This window comes from Rattus norvegicus, chromosome 14 (assembly GCF_021556685.1).
Source record: "Rattus norvegicus strain SHRSP/BbbUtx chromosome 14, alternate assembly SHRSP_T2T, whole genome shotgun sequence".
Classification (NCBI taxonomy): Eukaryota; Metazoa; Chordata; class Mammalia; order Rodentia; family Muridae; genus Rattus; species Rattus norvegicus.
Genome location: NC_141547.1, coordinates 71,744,685 through 71,757,251, shown reverse-complemented (window position 1 = coordinate 71,757,251; position 12,567 = coordinate 71,744,685). Strand labels below are relative to the sequence as shown.

At 43.2% G+C, this 12,567-nt stretch overlaps 1 protein-coding gene and 1 long non-coding RNA gene across 4 annotated transcripts in view; one reads left to right on the top strand and one right to left on the bottom strand.

Annotated features, from left to right (window-relative positions):
- Fbxl5 (F-box and leucine-rich repeat protein 5) overlaps positions 1–8,114 on the bottom strand; it is a 42,388-nt gene extending 34,274 nt beyond the window's left edge. Inside the window, exon 1 of one of the 3 annotated variants that reach the window (XR_015636607.1) lies at positions 3,818–3,966. Coding sequence is in view for 2 of the 3 variants with exons in the window: in NM_001401432.1 (NP_001388361.1) it covers positions 3,818–3,901 (84 nt within the window). In the remaining variant the exon portion in view is untranslated. Of the gene's footprint in view, positions 1–3,817; positions 3,976–7,783 lie in introns of those variants that run through there. The other 2 variants (XM_087583101.1, NM_001401432.1) reach the window with 2 other exon arrangements.
- A 588-nt stretch (positions 8,115–8,702) lies between these two features.
- On the top strand, positions 8,703–12,343 carry LOC108352765 (uncharacterized). The gene is made up of 2 exons (XR_015637480.1): positions 8,703–8,916; positions 10,719–12,343. It is a non-coding gene; the product is annotated as an uncharacterized LOC108352765 (long non-coding RNA).
- The last annotated feature ends 224 nt before the right edge of the window (positions 12,344–12,567 follow it).

Genomic DNA, 12,567 nt, shown 5'->3' with positions numbered 1-12,567 from the left:
CCAGGGACCTTCTTCCATTTGCTCCCACTGCACTCTTTGGATTTCTGTATTAGCACAGATGATAATGCATATGAAACCGTGAACTCCTGAGGAAAGCAATCATGTTTCACAATGCCAACAGAAAGTACTACAGGGCAGACAGAAAAGAACGAATGGAAATAAGTTTTGAGGATTGAAGGGAACCCTAAAAAGTGGGAAGAAAACAGAGAACGGATTATCTACCATTTGGCTCAAATTTTTACTACACATACTCCAGTTTGGAAGATCAGTGACTTATGAAACAAGAGTCTTGGCAGACTGTTACAAAACAAATCAAAAGCTATCTCAGCTTCGGATGAAGAAAATTAAGCTGGGAGTCTTAAAACTGATTTGGGTCATTATGAGTCTCTATCACTAACTTACAAAAGCTCTCACCTAACCAATCCAGGTCTAAGAATCCCCAGTATAACACAGACACAAACAATACTTTTACTTGCACCAAAGGCCTGTTGTCTGCATAGCAGAGATAAAGAAACCTTTCCATAACACCCTTTTCCCCGAAAACAAACTAGCAAAATCAATGAGACAAAAATACTGAGACAAACAAAACAAAACATATACACAAAACAGAAAACTATGGAGTCTGTTTTATATTGGTCAACTGCTCCTAGGCATGGGGAGTGTGGTGTTGTTATACCCAGGGGCAATCCATTAGAGAAAACTCATCAGTTGTAAATAACTACTAGATTAGGGCTGGGACTCTGAGTCAACTCTCCCTTCTCTGTGCTTGTATTTTGTCTGGTTGACCTTTTTATATGAGAAAATCTACAGGCAACACATTGAACAATTAGATAGCAATAGTTAACAATATCTATAACTACTTAAGAATAACTCATTGCAGGGGCTGGGGATTTAGCTCAGTGGTAGAGCGCTTACCTAGGAAGCGCAAGGCCCTGGGTTCGGTCCCCAGCTCCGAAAAAAAGAACCAAAAGAAAAAAAAAAAAAAGAATAACTCATTGCTCAAATCATAGAAAAACAGATTTGATGCTCCTAAAGAAATCATTTTTTAAATATACTGTGCTTTACAAGTTCGAAACTGGAAATAAAATTGAGATATTTATAATTCCTGAACATTCTTAGCTAAAATTTAGAATACTTTGAAGTAATGTACTTTGTAGCTTTTTAGTTTTAACCAATGACTAGTTGTCTTTTGCAGTCCTATAGGAGGTTGTTGGATTAATATCCTTGATCTACACAGTTAAATGAAAGATGAGGACAACAAGCCTGGAGAGGACAAACCAGTCAAAACCACTCTCAATCCTTTAAGGCTGTTCTGCCATAACAAACACATTCCCCCACTTTTGTACACAAAGGACAACCAGACAACCTTCAACTGGCCATTGTTTACTCCAAGAAATGAAAATTCCTGTGCAGTTCCTTTTTCTTTACTAAATTACCTTATTCATAGTTAAGAAAACTGGACTTTTAATACTCTTGATGAATATATATGATAATCTCATTAACTATATTCAACTAATTCAGAATTAGTGACACTTTTTAGTGTTGGCGATAAATCAGTGGCAATTTTGACCAAAGCTGTACCAAATTAAAAATGCTTTATTAAATTAGTTTATGCAACAGGGAACATTTAACTACCAAAATGAATGCTATTTGACTCATTTTCTTAAAAAAGTCAACTGCATTTTCAAAACTTATTCAAATATTCTCAAACACAAAGAGGAGACACAAAAATGACTGTGCCCAGGGTAATGACAAATGCCTGTGATCCTGGAATCTAGAAGGTGGAAGCATGAAGATCAGGAGTTCAAGGACAGCCTTTGAAATGTGGTGGGTTCTCAAGGCCATCCTGGACTAGGGTAGACACTACCTCAAAAACAGTATCAGAACCAAACCAAACCAAAGAATAATGAATGACTTCATCAATATTTTAAAAAGAGACTGGGTACTACATTACAAATTTTGATTATCTGGGAAGGTCATAATCCTTTGACAGTTTGAAACATCTTAAGAAATACTAGCCTGGTGTGATATTTCATACCTTTAATCCCAGGCAGAGGTAGGCAGATCTCTGAGAATTCAAGGCTAGCCTGGTCTATAGAGTGAGTTCCAGACACAGGAGGAACCATGCTGGAAAAAAACAAAACCAAAACAAAAAAGAAGAAAAAAGAAGAAGAAGAAATATAGAAAGCGCTAAGGAAAATGTACAAATTGACAAAATTTCCCCTATATCACCAGAGGGTCTCTGGACTACCTCTCCCCAAAACCAATCAGAGAAAAGTCTTGGGTTCCATTAGTCCTCACTTAATTCTCCATTTGCTTTTCGAGAAATTCCTGAAATTAACAGACAGTGCAAGGGGGGAAAAAATTAAAAGGTGGAGAGATTACAAAAACACAACCACTATCTAACTGAAAAATACCGAGATTACACATATTTCTCTGCTGAAGGCTTAGCCTTCTTAAGCCTCCCCTGGAAAAGTGGTAATCACCTTTGCTGAACCCCATTCTCACCTGAGAGCTCTAAATTGTACTTGACATCTGGGCTCTAGGCTCAGCGATTCCGATTTGAGTTAGGGTTCAGTCATCAGGATTTTAACCCGCTTGAGTTAAGTAATAAGCAACCAAGTAGAGAACCATAAGCCTATATAGTTCTGGTGTTTAAAGGTACACTTGTCTAGAACTGGGTTTGGCCTTTTTTTTTTTTTTTTTTCTTTTCCCGAAATGGAGGGAGAGAAATGGCTGTGGGGCATGGATGCTAAGATCTGAAACTTCAAATTGCTGGTCTTCCCATGGCCTACCTGTGAAGACATTGGCTTCCTTCCTAGCACCTCTCTAGATTGAAAGACAACTCTTGTTTACTATTAATAGTGGCGCTAATTCCATTTAATCTCTGATAATTTGATTTATTTTTTATGTTAAGTAATAATTACTTAACAACTATTTATTTGGTTCACTTTTTAGAAAACAAATTAATTTACTCATATGACCTTGCAAACATAAACTGACAATTCAGAGTTTTAAGTATCATTACTTCCACACATAAACTGACAATTCAGAGTTTGAAGTATCCCATAAACTGACAATTCAGAGTTTGAAGTATCATTAGAAAAAGGTCCCCAACTCATCTTCACAAGAGTGCTTCTTCAACTTAGACTACATCAATTAAAAGTCCAAAGTGAGTTCCACAGCAAGGCAACTTTTCCTAGAAGCCCCTCTCATTTGCTTCCAGTAAAAAGTCCAACAGAGGAAGAGCTGTCTCGGAACAAAATCTACAAGAGAAAAATATTCGCGAAGAATAAAAACTGGATGGAAAAAGAATAACCAGAAAAGAAGAGTGCAGGTCTTCCCAGTCCGTGTACCAGACTTGTGTATCGAACCAAACCAGTGCAAAGCCAGAAGGGAAAATAAGCCTGCCCCAGTGGCTGCATGACGCTGCCCGTAGAGCCAGGAAGCAAGTCAAGAGGTCCAGAGAGAGGATGCAGTGTTTGCAAAGTGACTAAAGAGCCCGAAGGGGCCGGGCGAGCGGTGCCCTGGCTGCTAGTAACCGCAGAAGCGGCCTGCGGACGCGGACCGGCGGCCGACCCGGACTGCCGGGAGCGCCCCTCACCCCGGCACAGGTCAGTCGCGCGAGCGCCCGTCCCAAGCCGCGGCCCGCGCGAGTTCCCAGGGCCCCGGCGGGAAGGTTCGGGGGCCGCGCGGGTGACGGGGCGCGGGCGATGGCTCGCGCGGCGCCAACGCGGGGGTTGCGGGAGGCGCGCAGGCCAGGCCGCCCAGAACCCTGCCGCTCCTCCGCACCGCCCTCCGCACCGCGCTCCTTTACCTTGTCGCAGTAGCGCCCCACCAGCTGCTTCATCCGCCAGTGTGGGGCGGTGAAGACGTCCACTTCATCGGGGAAGGGCGCCATCGCCACTGCCTCAGCGTCCGCCTCAGCAGCCGCGGCCGCCGCCTCTCCATAGACACCCTCGCCGCGGGGCAGAGGCGGCGCGCCCCCCTGCGCATGCGCCCGCCCCGTCGGCGCGCGCGCCCGGGTGGCTCAGCGGGCCGTGACGCGGGGGCGCGCGGGCCGCCGCCATGCGGTGTTGCAACCCACGTGACCGGCGCGCTCTGAGGAACACAGCTCCCTCCTCTGGTGTGCATACCCTGCGTTTCATCTCGGGAAAAACGCACTGTACGGGGGAGCGAGGCGGTCTTCAAGGACGCTTCTCGGTGCGCCTGGCCTTGAGGCAGGGGCAGCGGACCTGCGTGGTCGGATCCAGCCTCTGTGCTCCGTACCGACTGACCGTGCGCGCGCTGGGCCCTCAGCTGCCTTTGCTGCCTCAGGGTTTGCTAGGCCGGGAATGCTGGCCCTGGGCCTAGCTAGCCTGGCCTCTTCCCTGTGGCTGAGAGCTGGGGGACCTGGCAGCCCCTACGCACTCCCCACCCCCGCCCCACTCCCCAACTCCCCCGGCACGGAGCAGGGTGGGATGGTGGCCCTGGGGAACTGGAAACACCACAGGGAGGACAGACACCTAAGATCGGGAACAACAGTCCCAGAGCAGCCAGATGAGCCTGCTAGGGTAAGGGCGAGCCATGATGGCTGTCTAATAGGGAGAGAACCTTAGCACAAATCCCGCCATTTTAAACTGAAGAGGCTCAGACAGGAAGAAAGGGCCATAAATGAGGTCACTGCACAGAGAAAAGCCAGTACACGTCACCTGTCGTCGTCTAAGCCCTCCAGTAGACTTTTCCCAATTATCGGAGGCAGCTCTCATCCCTGGCTTTCGAATTAATGGAAAAATGGGAGAAAGAAGGGCAAGACTGAGAACCTGGGAAGTCTGTATCGTTTTCTCATCAGCCATAAACTTCTGAAGAGTAAGCAGAAGATGTGCTATGTTCACCTTTATATTTCCTACCACAAATTTATGACAATGGTTAAAAAGAATGAGACTCTCAAAAATTGAATAGAAGGACGTAAGAATGAACCCCGGAGTGCATCTAAATCTAGTTCTTAGCTTTTGATATTAACACTCAAGTTGAGCAGGAAAACAGACTGTAGAGACGAAACTTAGGTTCACGGTTTCAGCAAAGCCTAGCTGTACTAACCTTGGAAAGCTGACTTCTGCGTCCTCACCACAGGATTCTCTTATGTAAAATGATGTGGGGGCGGGGGGTGGGAGAAAATACCTACTTTATAAGATTTTAAGGACAATTAAGTCCGTGTATTTGAAGTGCTAATAGGAATACCTCATCATGAATACTCCCTGTAAACAATGTTAGAGAAAACAACTATGACATAAGAAATTAAGACATCTCCCAGGGTTTCACAAATCAATATGTGAAAATTCTGGCCAAATATTTCTAGATCCGATGATAAGTTTGCTCCTGTGTGCTGTGTTAGTTGGAACAAAGAGCCGAACTAAAAGAGTTAGTTGGCCGAAGGAAAAAAAAACAACAACAAAAAAAACCGCTTACAGAACTGATAAGTCCTTGACAGATTTCTCCCTCCCTCTCCACCCCATCCTCCTTTGCTCCGTTCCTCTTCTTCCCTTCTGTTGTCTGCTGTTTCAGCAGAGATTTGCCTCCACATTTTTAATGATTCTCAAAAAAATATTTGCTAACCCCTTATTTGTTTTATCCTTATCTTTCACTCTAGCCATCTTGGAATATAGAATCAGACTATTATTCTCTGTAGCTGAAACAAGAATATCAGAAGAAAGAAAGAAAAAATGAGGGGAGCACCCAGCATCCCTGTGATTTTCTCATTCTAACTATGGATACATCATATTGTATGTCTCATTCACATATTTGTGTCCCTGTTGTTTGCTAGCACATTCCTAGAACAAAACACGTTTAGTAAGTGTATAACAATAAAAATAGTCACCTATGCACTGAGTTTTACTATAATCTGGATTGGAAGGTGTATAGTCCACTAGGAAAAATAACAGCTACTCTGAAATTTGGCTATTTCAAGGACTCAAATGAAAGAAATAAGTGGTTTAAAAACTAAGGCCTGTGAGTCATTTTCCCTCTCAAGGAAGCTGTTAACATTATCCCCATGGGCTGAGATCAATTAATCATCTGGATATAGGTATGACAAATTCATGTTGAACTTTAGCCTAAGAGACATGACTGATTAGTGTTATACTGTGACTGTAAGTTCCTACAACCACAACAGGTTTGAATTGTTACTAAAGTCCAGGCTAGCAGCTTAGTCATCTCTTTGTGACCTCTTTGGCTATGACAACAGACTAACTCTAGCAGACCACCTATCCACTTACCCCACAAAAGGGCTGGGTAATATAAGTGCAGTAGAAAGCCACATCCTTGGATTGCTTGCCTTTTTTCCCCTCTCATTCTTATCTGAAACAAACACAGCAGGGAAGGTGTTGAGTTGTTCTCTGGAAAACTGAAACTACACTGACAGAAGGCATTTCCTGGAATTACCCAACTGTATTTTCGAAGGCTTGAGGAAGAATTCCCACCACCATATGGTGGCTCATCTGACCTTCATGGGCATCAGACATGCATGTGACAGTCAGACATACATGTAGACGAAACACTCATATACTTAAGTAATAACGTTTTAGCAGCCAATCAACATCTGCTACAATGAGATAAGTTGATATCTGGATACACTTTTAGTAAGAATAATGGCACTGATGAATGAAAAGATAGCTAATAAGTTGAAATTCAAGACCAAAAGACACACACACACAGGGAGAGAGAGAGAGAGAGAGGAGAAAGAGGAAGAGAGAGATCCTCCGAGCATTTACTTCCTTTGTTTTGATGAGCAAACATTATTTCCCCTCTGGTTTTTACTACACAATAAAGACACGCTGCAGTATTCATTTGCTTACTAAGATGGTCATAACATAATGCCACATCCTGAGAGACTTAAACAAGAGTAATTTATTTTCCTTCCATTCTGGGGGGGCAGAAGTCCAAGGTTTGGTTTCTTCTGAAGCCTCTTTTTTGGTTTTCAAATGACTACTTTTCTCTCTAAATGTCCCTGAGGCCTAGCCAGAGGAAATGGATCTATGGGTGCTGGACCTTGAGGTTAAGAGCGTGCCCTCACTTCCTGTGCTGTCTCTTCCTATTGGTCTGTGGAACAGCTTTGAGTGCTCCAGCCATGTGCTTGTCCCAACATGAGGAACTGACTCGGCTCTCAAACAGTAAGCCAAACCCTTGTTCCCTTGTTTCTTGTTAGATATTTAGTCCCATCAACAGAGAAAGCAACAAATACAGTAAGTTATGCCAGAGCTATGCTAATCATGGAGACACATCCTTCCTCACATCAGAGACCAGGGCCATGTGTCTCACCTTCCTGACACCTAAGTCTCTCAGCTTCTCACTGGGAAAGCACTCTGAGTTTTTTTAGACCAAGCCCTACAAGACACACATAAAGCACACTATCTTGGTGAGTTCTCCCTAACTACCTGAAATAGGTACCAGCTTCCTTTAAGGTCCAAATAACTGTCAGAAGTCTTATATAACTTTAATTTTTTTTAAAAAACCTGTATCTTTTTACAATTTTTGTAAGATTTATTTATTTATTTTTACATGTGTATGCTATAGCCATCCACAGATACACCAGAAGAGGGCATTGGATCTCATTACAGATGGTTGTGAGCCACCATGTGGTTGCTGGGAATTGAACTCAGGACCTCTGGACGAGCATGGTTAAGACCTCTTAACCATTGATCCATCTCTCCAGCCTTCAAAACCTATTTATAATTACAGTTCTTAAATGTTTTAACCTCCCTTTTAGCCCACCACCCACCAGAAGTAGTGGGAAATAAAAACATACAGGGGTAGTGGCCTGGTTCTTTGGAGCAACTCCCATCTGTGTTGTATGGAAATCGGCAGTTCAGTTTACCCATCTGCAGCAGCAGCTTGATCCACTCCCAAACACTTCATGGATATACCAGCAGTCCAGTTCCATAGAGGTGGGATAGCAACCTCGAATCCACAGCCATAGCACTCCCTAGCAGATACAGCCAAGCCTCATTCTCAGCACAAGTCGGCAAGAGGGACCAAAAGGAATGCCAGAAGTTCTCCGCTGTGCCTCTCTCATTGAAGCGAAGATCAGTGAAGACTTGAGAGGGTTGCACAGCTCGCTCTGTAAGCAAGCCAAGCTCACTTCTGTCACTGTCAAGTCCTATTTATACTTCCTCCAAACGTCACTCCTCCACTGGTCTTGCCTCAGCATGTGTGTCTGTCTCCCTGACATCACGCTGCCAATCAGTTCCAGACCTTGGAAACAGCAAGAAACTGCAGCACACCAACAGAAGTTTTTTTTGGTGCATTTCTCTCTATGGAGTCCCAACAAACGCAACTCAACTACACAATGTAAGGTGGACCAATACAAGTGTGTGGTTAGCAAAGAACCCTTCATCACATGTCCTTTCGTGTGCTTGCTTAAGCAGAACATCTGTTCGCCTCTGTCTGCTGCAGCTAAACATTCCTTCATGTGTTTGCTTCGGCAAAACATCATCCAACCAACTTTCCAAAGAACCCTTAAGTTCAGAGACATGTCTCACCTTGTATATTTTTCTAATTGGGGTCCTCTTCCCTACACAACATTATTAGTCTTGGTGTCCAATTTCAGAATCTCAAGTTCGCATTTGCTATGATTTACCTAAGAATCCTTCAAAGCCCATGTGTTAAAGGTGTGGTCCCCAGTTCACAGTGCTTTGGAGAAGTCATAGAACCTTTAAGAAGTAGACACTAGTAGGGGTTCATCCATTGGGCAGATGTAATCGTAAGGGGGAAATACAGGAACTTTAGTTCCTTCTTTCAAGTTCCTGCCATGAGCTGAGTAGTTTTGCTGCCCGCTACCACCATGATTACAGCAACAGAGAGCTGGCTGATGAAGCACGTCTGTAGCACATGATTCCATTCTTATATGAAGGCTATGAAGCTCATCAAATTGGGAGACAGGTACTACATAGTGTGCCCTTTTTTGAAAGTGTGGGATTCTGTTACCTAGAGGTAGCTCACCGATACTCAGTACATGAGAAGGAATTGGACATATTCAAAAGCATGAAATAAGAACCTAAGAAGAGAAGGAGTAAAGGGAAGGGGGAGGATAGATTTGCTAGAAATAAGAAGAGGAGGAGGAAACAGTGAGGTGGCTCAACATGGAAAGGAGCTCACGACCAACACTGATGAGCGGAGTTTGACTGCAGGTCCACATGGTGGGAGGCAAAACTTACCTCCGGAAAGCTAACCTCTGACCTCCTCCACAATGTGGCATAGCATGTGCATTTACACAAGCATGTATGAATACAAAAATTTTAAACTTTAAAAATGAGGAAAATCAGAGCAAGGGAAAGAAAACAGGAAAGGAAAAAGTAGATGGAAAGAAGTGGTACTTAAAAGACAGCCGTGCATCCCTCAGGCATTTATGAGGTTTTCCATGGGATCGTATGTAATTTTATGTCAACTGTTATAGACTTCCTACTAACCAGAAAGAGAAGATGATGTACAAAGACAGGCATTGGCTTGTCCAGTATTATAGAGCTGGCGAGTGGAAAATATTAGGGTCTAAATTCGTGTCTTACACATTCGTCCTGGTGCTCGAAAGGTGATTTCTGTCATTCGTTTATATCAGCGTATTGAATGCTTAATAATATGTGCCATTACCTTCTGGGCTAGAACCAAAGTTGACTCTTGTTGGGACTCCATTCTCTGTCCTAGTGAGCTAGCAAACATGTAAAGAGAGTAAGTCATATTAGAGATGGAGTAAGTAGAAGGATGTCTTGCTCTAGTTTCCAGAGAGGAGTAAATTACTCAAGTGTCCAAATGTGGGTGTTTTCTTATTTCTTAGGACACCTCCCCTCATCCCCGCCCCCCTTTTACTCTTCCTTGGGACAGTCTGACTGTATAATCCATTCTGACCTGAGACATGTAGCAATTCTCCTGTCTGTTTCCTAAGCACTGAGATTACAACCTTGTTTCTTTGCAAACCCTCCAGACAAGAGCCTTCCATTTCCCAAAAGTCTGTGTGTCATCTCTCTTAGACTTTTTTTTATTGTTGGTTGGTTGGTGGGTTTGTGGGCTGTTTTTTGTTTGTTTTAACTGGTAGGTTCTGAGCCCCTCCCCCACTCCCATTCCCCTTGTGCATGCCAAACAGGAACTCCACTATTGAGTAACCCCTGACCTTTCCACCTTTTCTATTGTTTTAGCATATTATTTTATTAATTCTTTGAGAAGTTTATATATGCATGCAATGTACTTTGGTGATGTTCATCCCCTCTCCTTTTCTCAATAACTGTTGCTAACTGAACACCAGCTTGGACTTTCCATTAAGACGGTTCCAGGCTGGGTTCTCAGGGAGTGTTGGCCTAGGAGGAGGTGGCTGGTTTCACAGCCAGCTCCACTCAGCTTTTACCTTGTAAGAAGTATCAAGCAGCTAGAATAAAAGAGCAAGAAGCTTCTGTAAATTGTTGGATTTGGCATTGTAATGATGAAATCTGGTGAGTATTTGCCTAATCCCATGCAAAAAGGGGGAGCATGTTTACAGAACACCAGTCAGTTTCCTTCCTCTCTAGCTCTGACTGAGGTGGAGGAGGATGGGAACACAGAGGCAGGGGACAACACACAAAAACTTTCTGGAACAAAAATGATTCATAACTATACAAAGTAACTAAATGAAAATTTACAAAGCTAAGTGTACTGAGAATTTTGGTTCCTTTAAAAACACAAAATATTATGTGAATGTGCTTTTGTTTTAATCCCAGGTATGAAATATGAGGCTGCTTCAAATTGTCCACAGCAGCTGACTATGATTTGTCTCATGCTCTGGCAGGGATGTGATAATGCCAGATGAAGATAGTTTACATTTGGAATTCTGGGGACTCTTCTGGGGGAATAAAAATGATGCAGCAAAGTGAGGGGCTGCTCCCTCTGTTGCTCCTCCTGCTGCTCCTCTTACTGACAGCAGTGGTGATGGTTACTGTTTGCTGGATTGCTGGATTGCTGGATTGCTGGATTGCTGGATTGCTAGATTGCTGGATTGCTGGATTGCTGGATTGCTGGTTGAAGATATCCTGACAAAGAAGATTGGACTTGCCCCAAGTAACTCCATTACCCTAATCAGCAGGAAGTAGTCTAAGGAGATCCGTACCCCCAATCTTTCCCCTCTAACCTTCTTTCTCTCCTACCTAGTATGGGGGGGGGATATGTAAGGGATTACAATAGAGAATGGTGGTAGATATAAGACCCCAGTAAAGTAGCTGAAAGGTACAGGTACAACTAAGAACTCTGTGGTCAAAAATACAAGGATTCCTATGGACTAGCTAATCTCTGTTCTTCTGAAACAGCCACAAGTACATGAAACATTGGCCTGAATTCTAATCTTAATTCAGCCATTACGTATGACAGTCCCTACAGGGACTCATTTTCCTCAACTGAAGTCTTGGTCTGGGATGCTTCTCAGTGATAAGGGAGCACTGGAAAAAAAAAAAAAAAAAAAAAAAAAACCTAACTAATCTCCAGCACGTGGAAAAATAACTGTGTCAGGTAAGTACTAATCTGTTTTGGAAAAATCAATCATCAATAAGCAAATAAGTCACTCAATGATTATATTACCTACAATCAATTATTACTTTGTGTTATCAGCGTAATCATTCACTGTCAAAATGTCCCTACCGAGGGGACTTGTTTGACTCACTTTGGTCATTTTCCTTGTATACAAGAATATAACAAAACCGATATGCTTGTGATTGATTTCTTCCCTTTAGGGGCTGGGTATAACATCCGGGGACTTGGACGTGCCAAACATGCACTCTACTCTTAGGCCTTGAATTATTTTAAACGTATCTTTATTATTGTTTTATTTATTGTGCTTACTCATGTATTGTGGGGGCACACCACACACACACATTGTGCACACATTCTGTGAAACCAGAGTCGAGTCACCACTACACTGTGGTTAAGGAGCCACATTGTTGTTAGATCCCCATACCCTACAAGAATAGGTTTCCATTGCTAGTTAAGAATCTGTTTCTGTTTTGTACTTGCAATGAAATTGTGACCCCATGGTGTAGGATTTCCCTTTGCCTTCTTTTCATGATACCTTGATCTATACCTGTGCCCACCTACCCCATAATGTATGACTCTCTTTGCACATGGCAAATATCCTTGCTTTTATTCTTACTTTTTTTTGTAATTTTTTTCTAGCAGCCAATTATCTTGCCCTATAAACACCCTTCCAGCTGTTTTCTATTGCCCATAGCTCCTCCACCCCTGTAAAAGAGACCTCAAAAAGCCAGTAAGAGGCTGATCTCTCAAATCGCAACACGTGAGGCAGCCAGCTGGCCAGTTCTAGGTGCACTTCAAAAATAAAGCTTGCTTTAATCGGACAGTCCTGGATTTGGTCTTTTTTTTCCTCCCATATTCAAGTTTAACAACACCAAAGAGGTCATGAGGACAGCTTGTGTGAAAAGTCAACTTGTAAGAATCAGCACTCTCCTTCCAACAAGCAGTGAAAGGTACCCTGATTTCTGATCAAGACAGATGAATCCCCGGAAACCCTAATAGGGACGGCAAGCACATTCCCAGCCTCCCAGATCAAGGCCTCACTTGCTG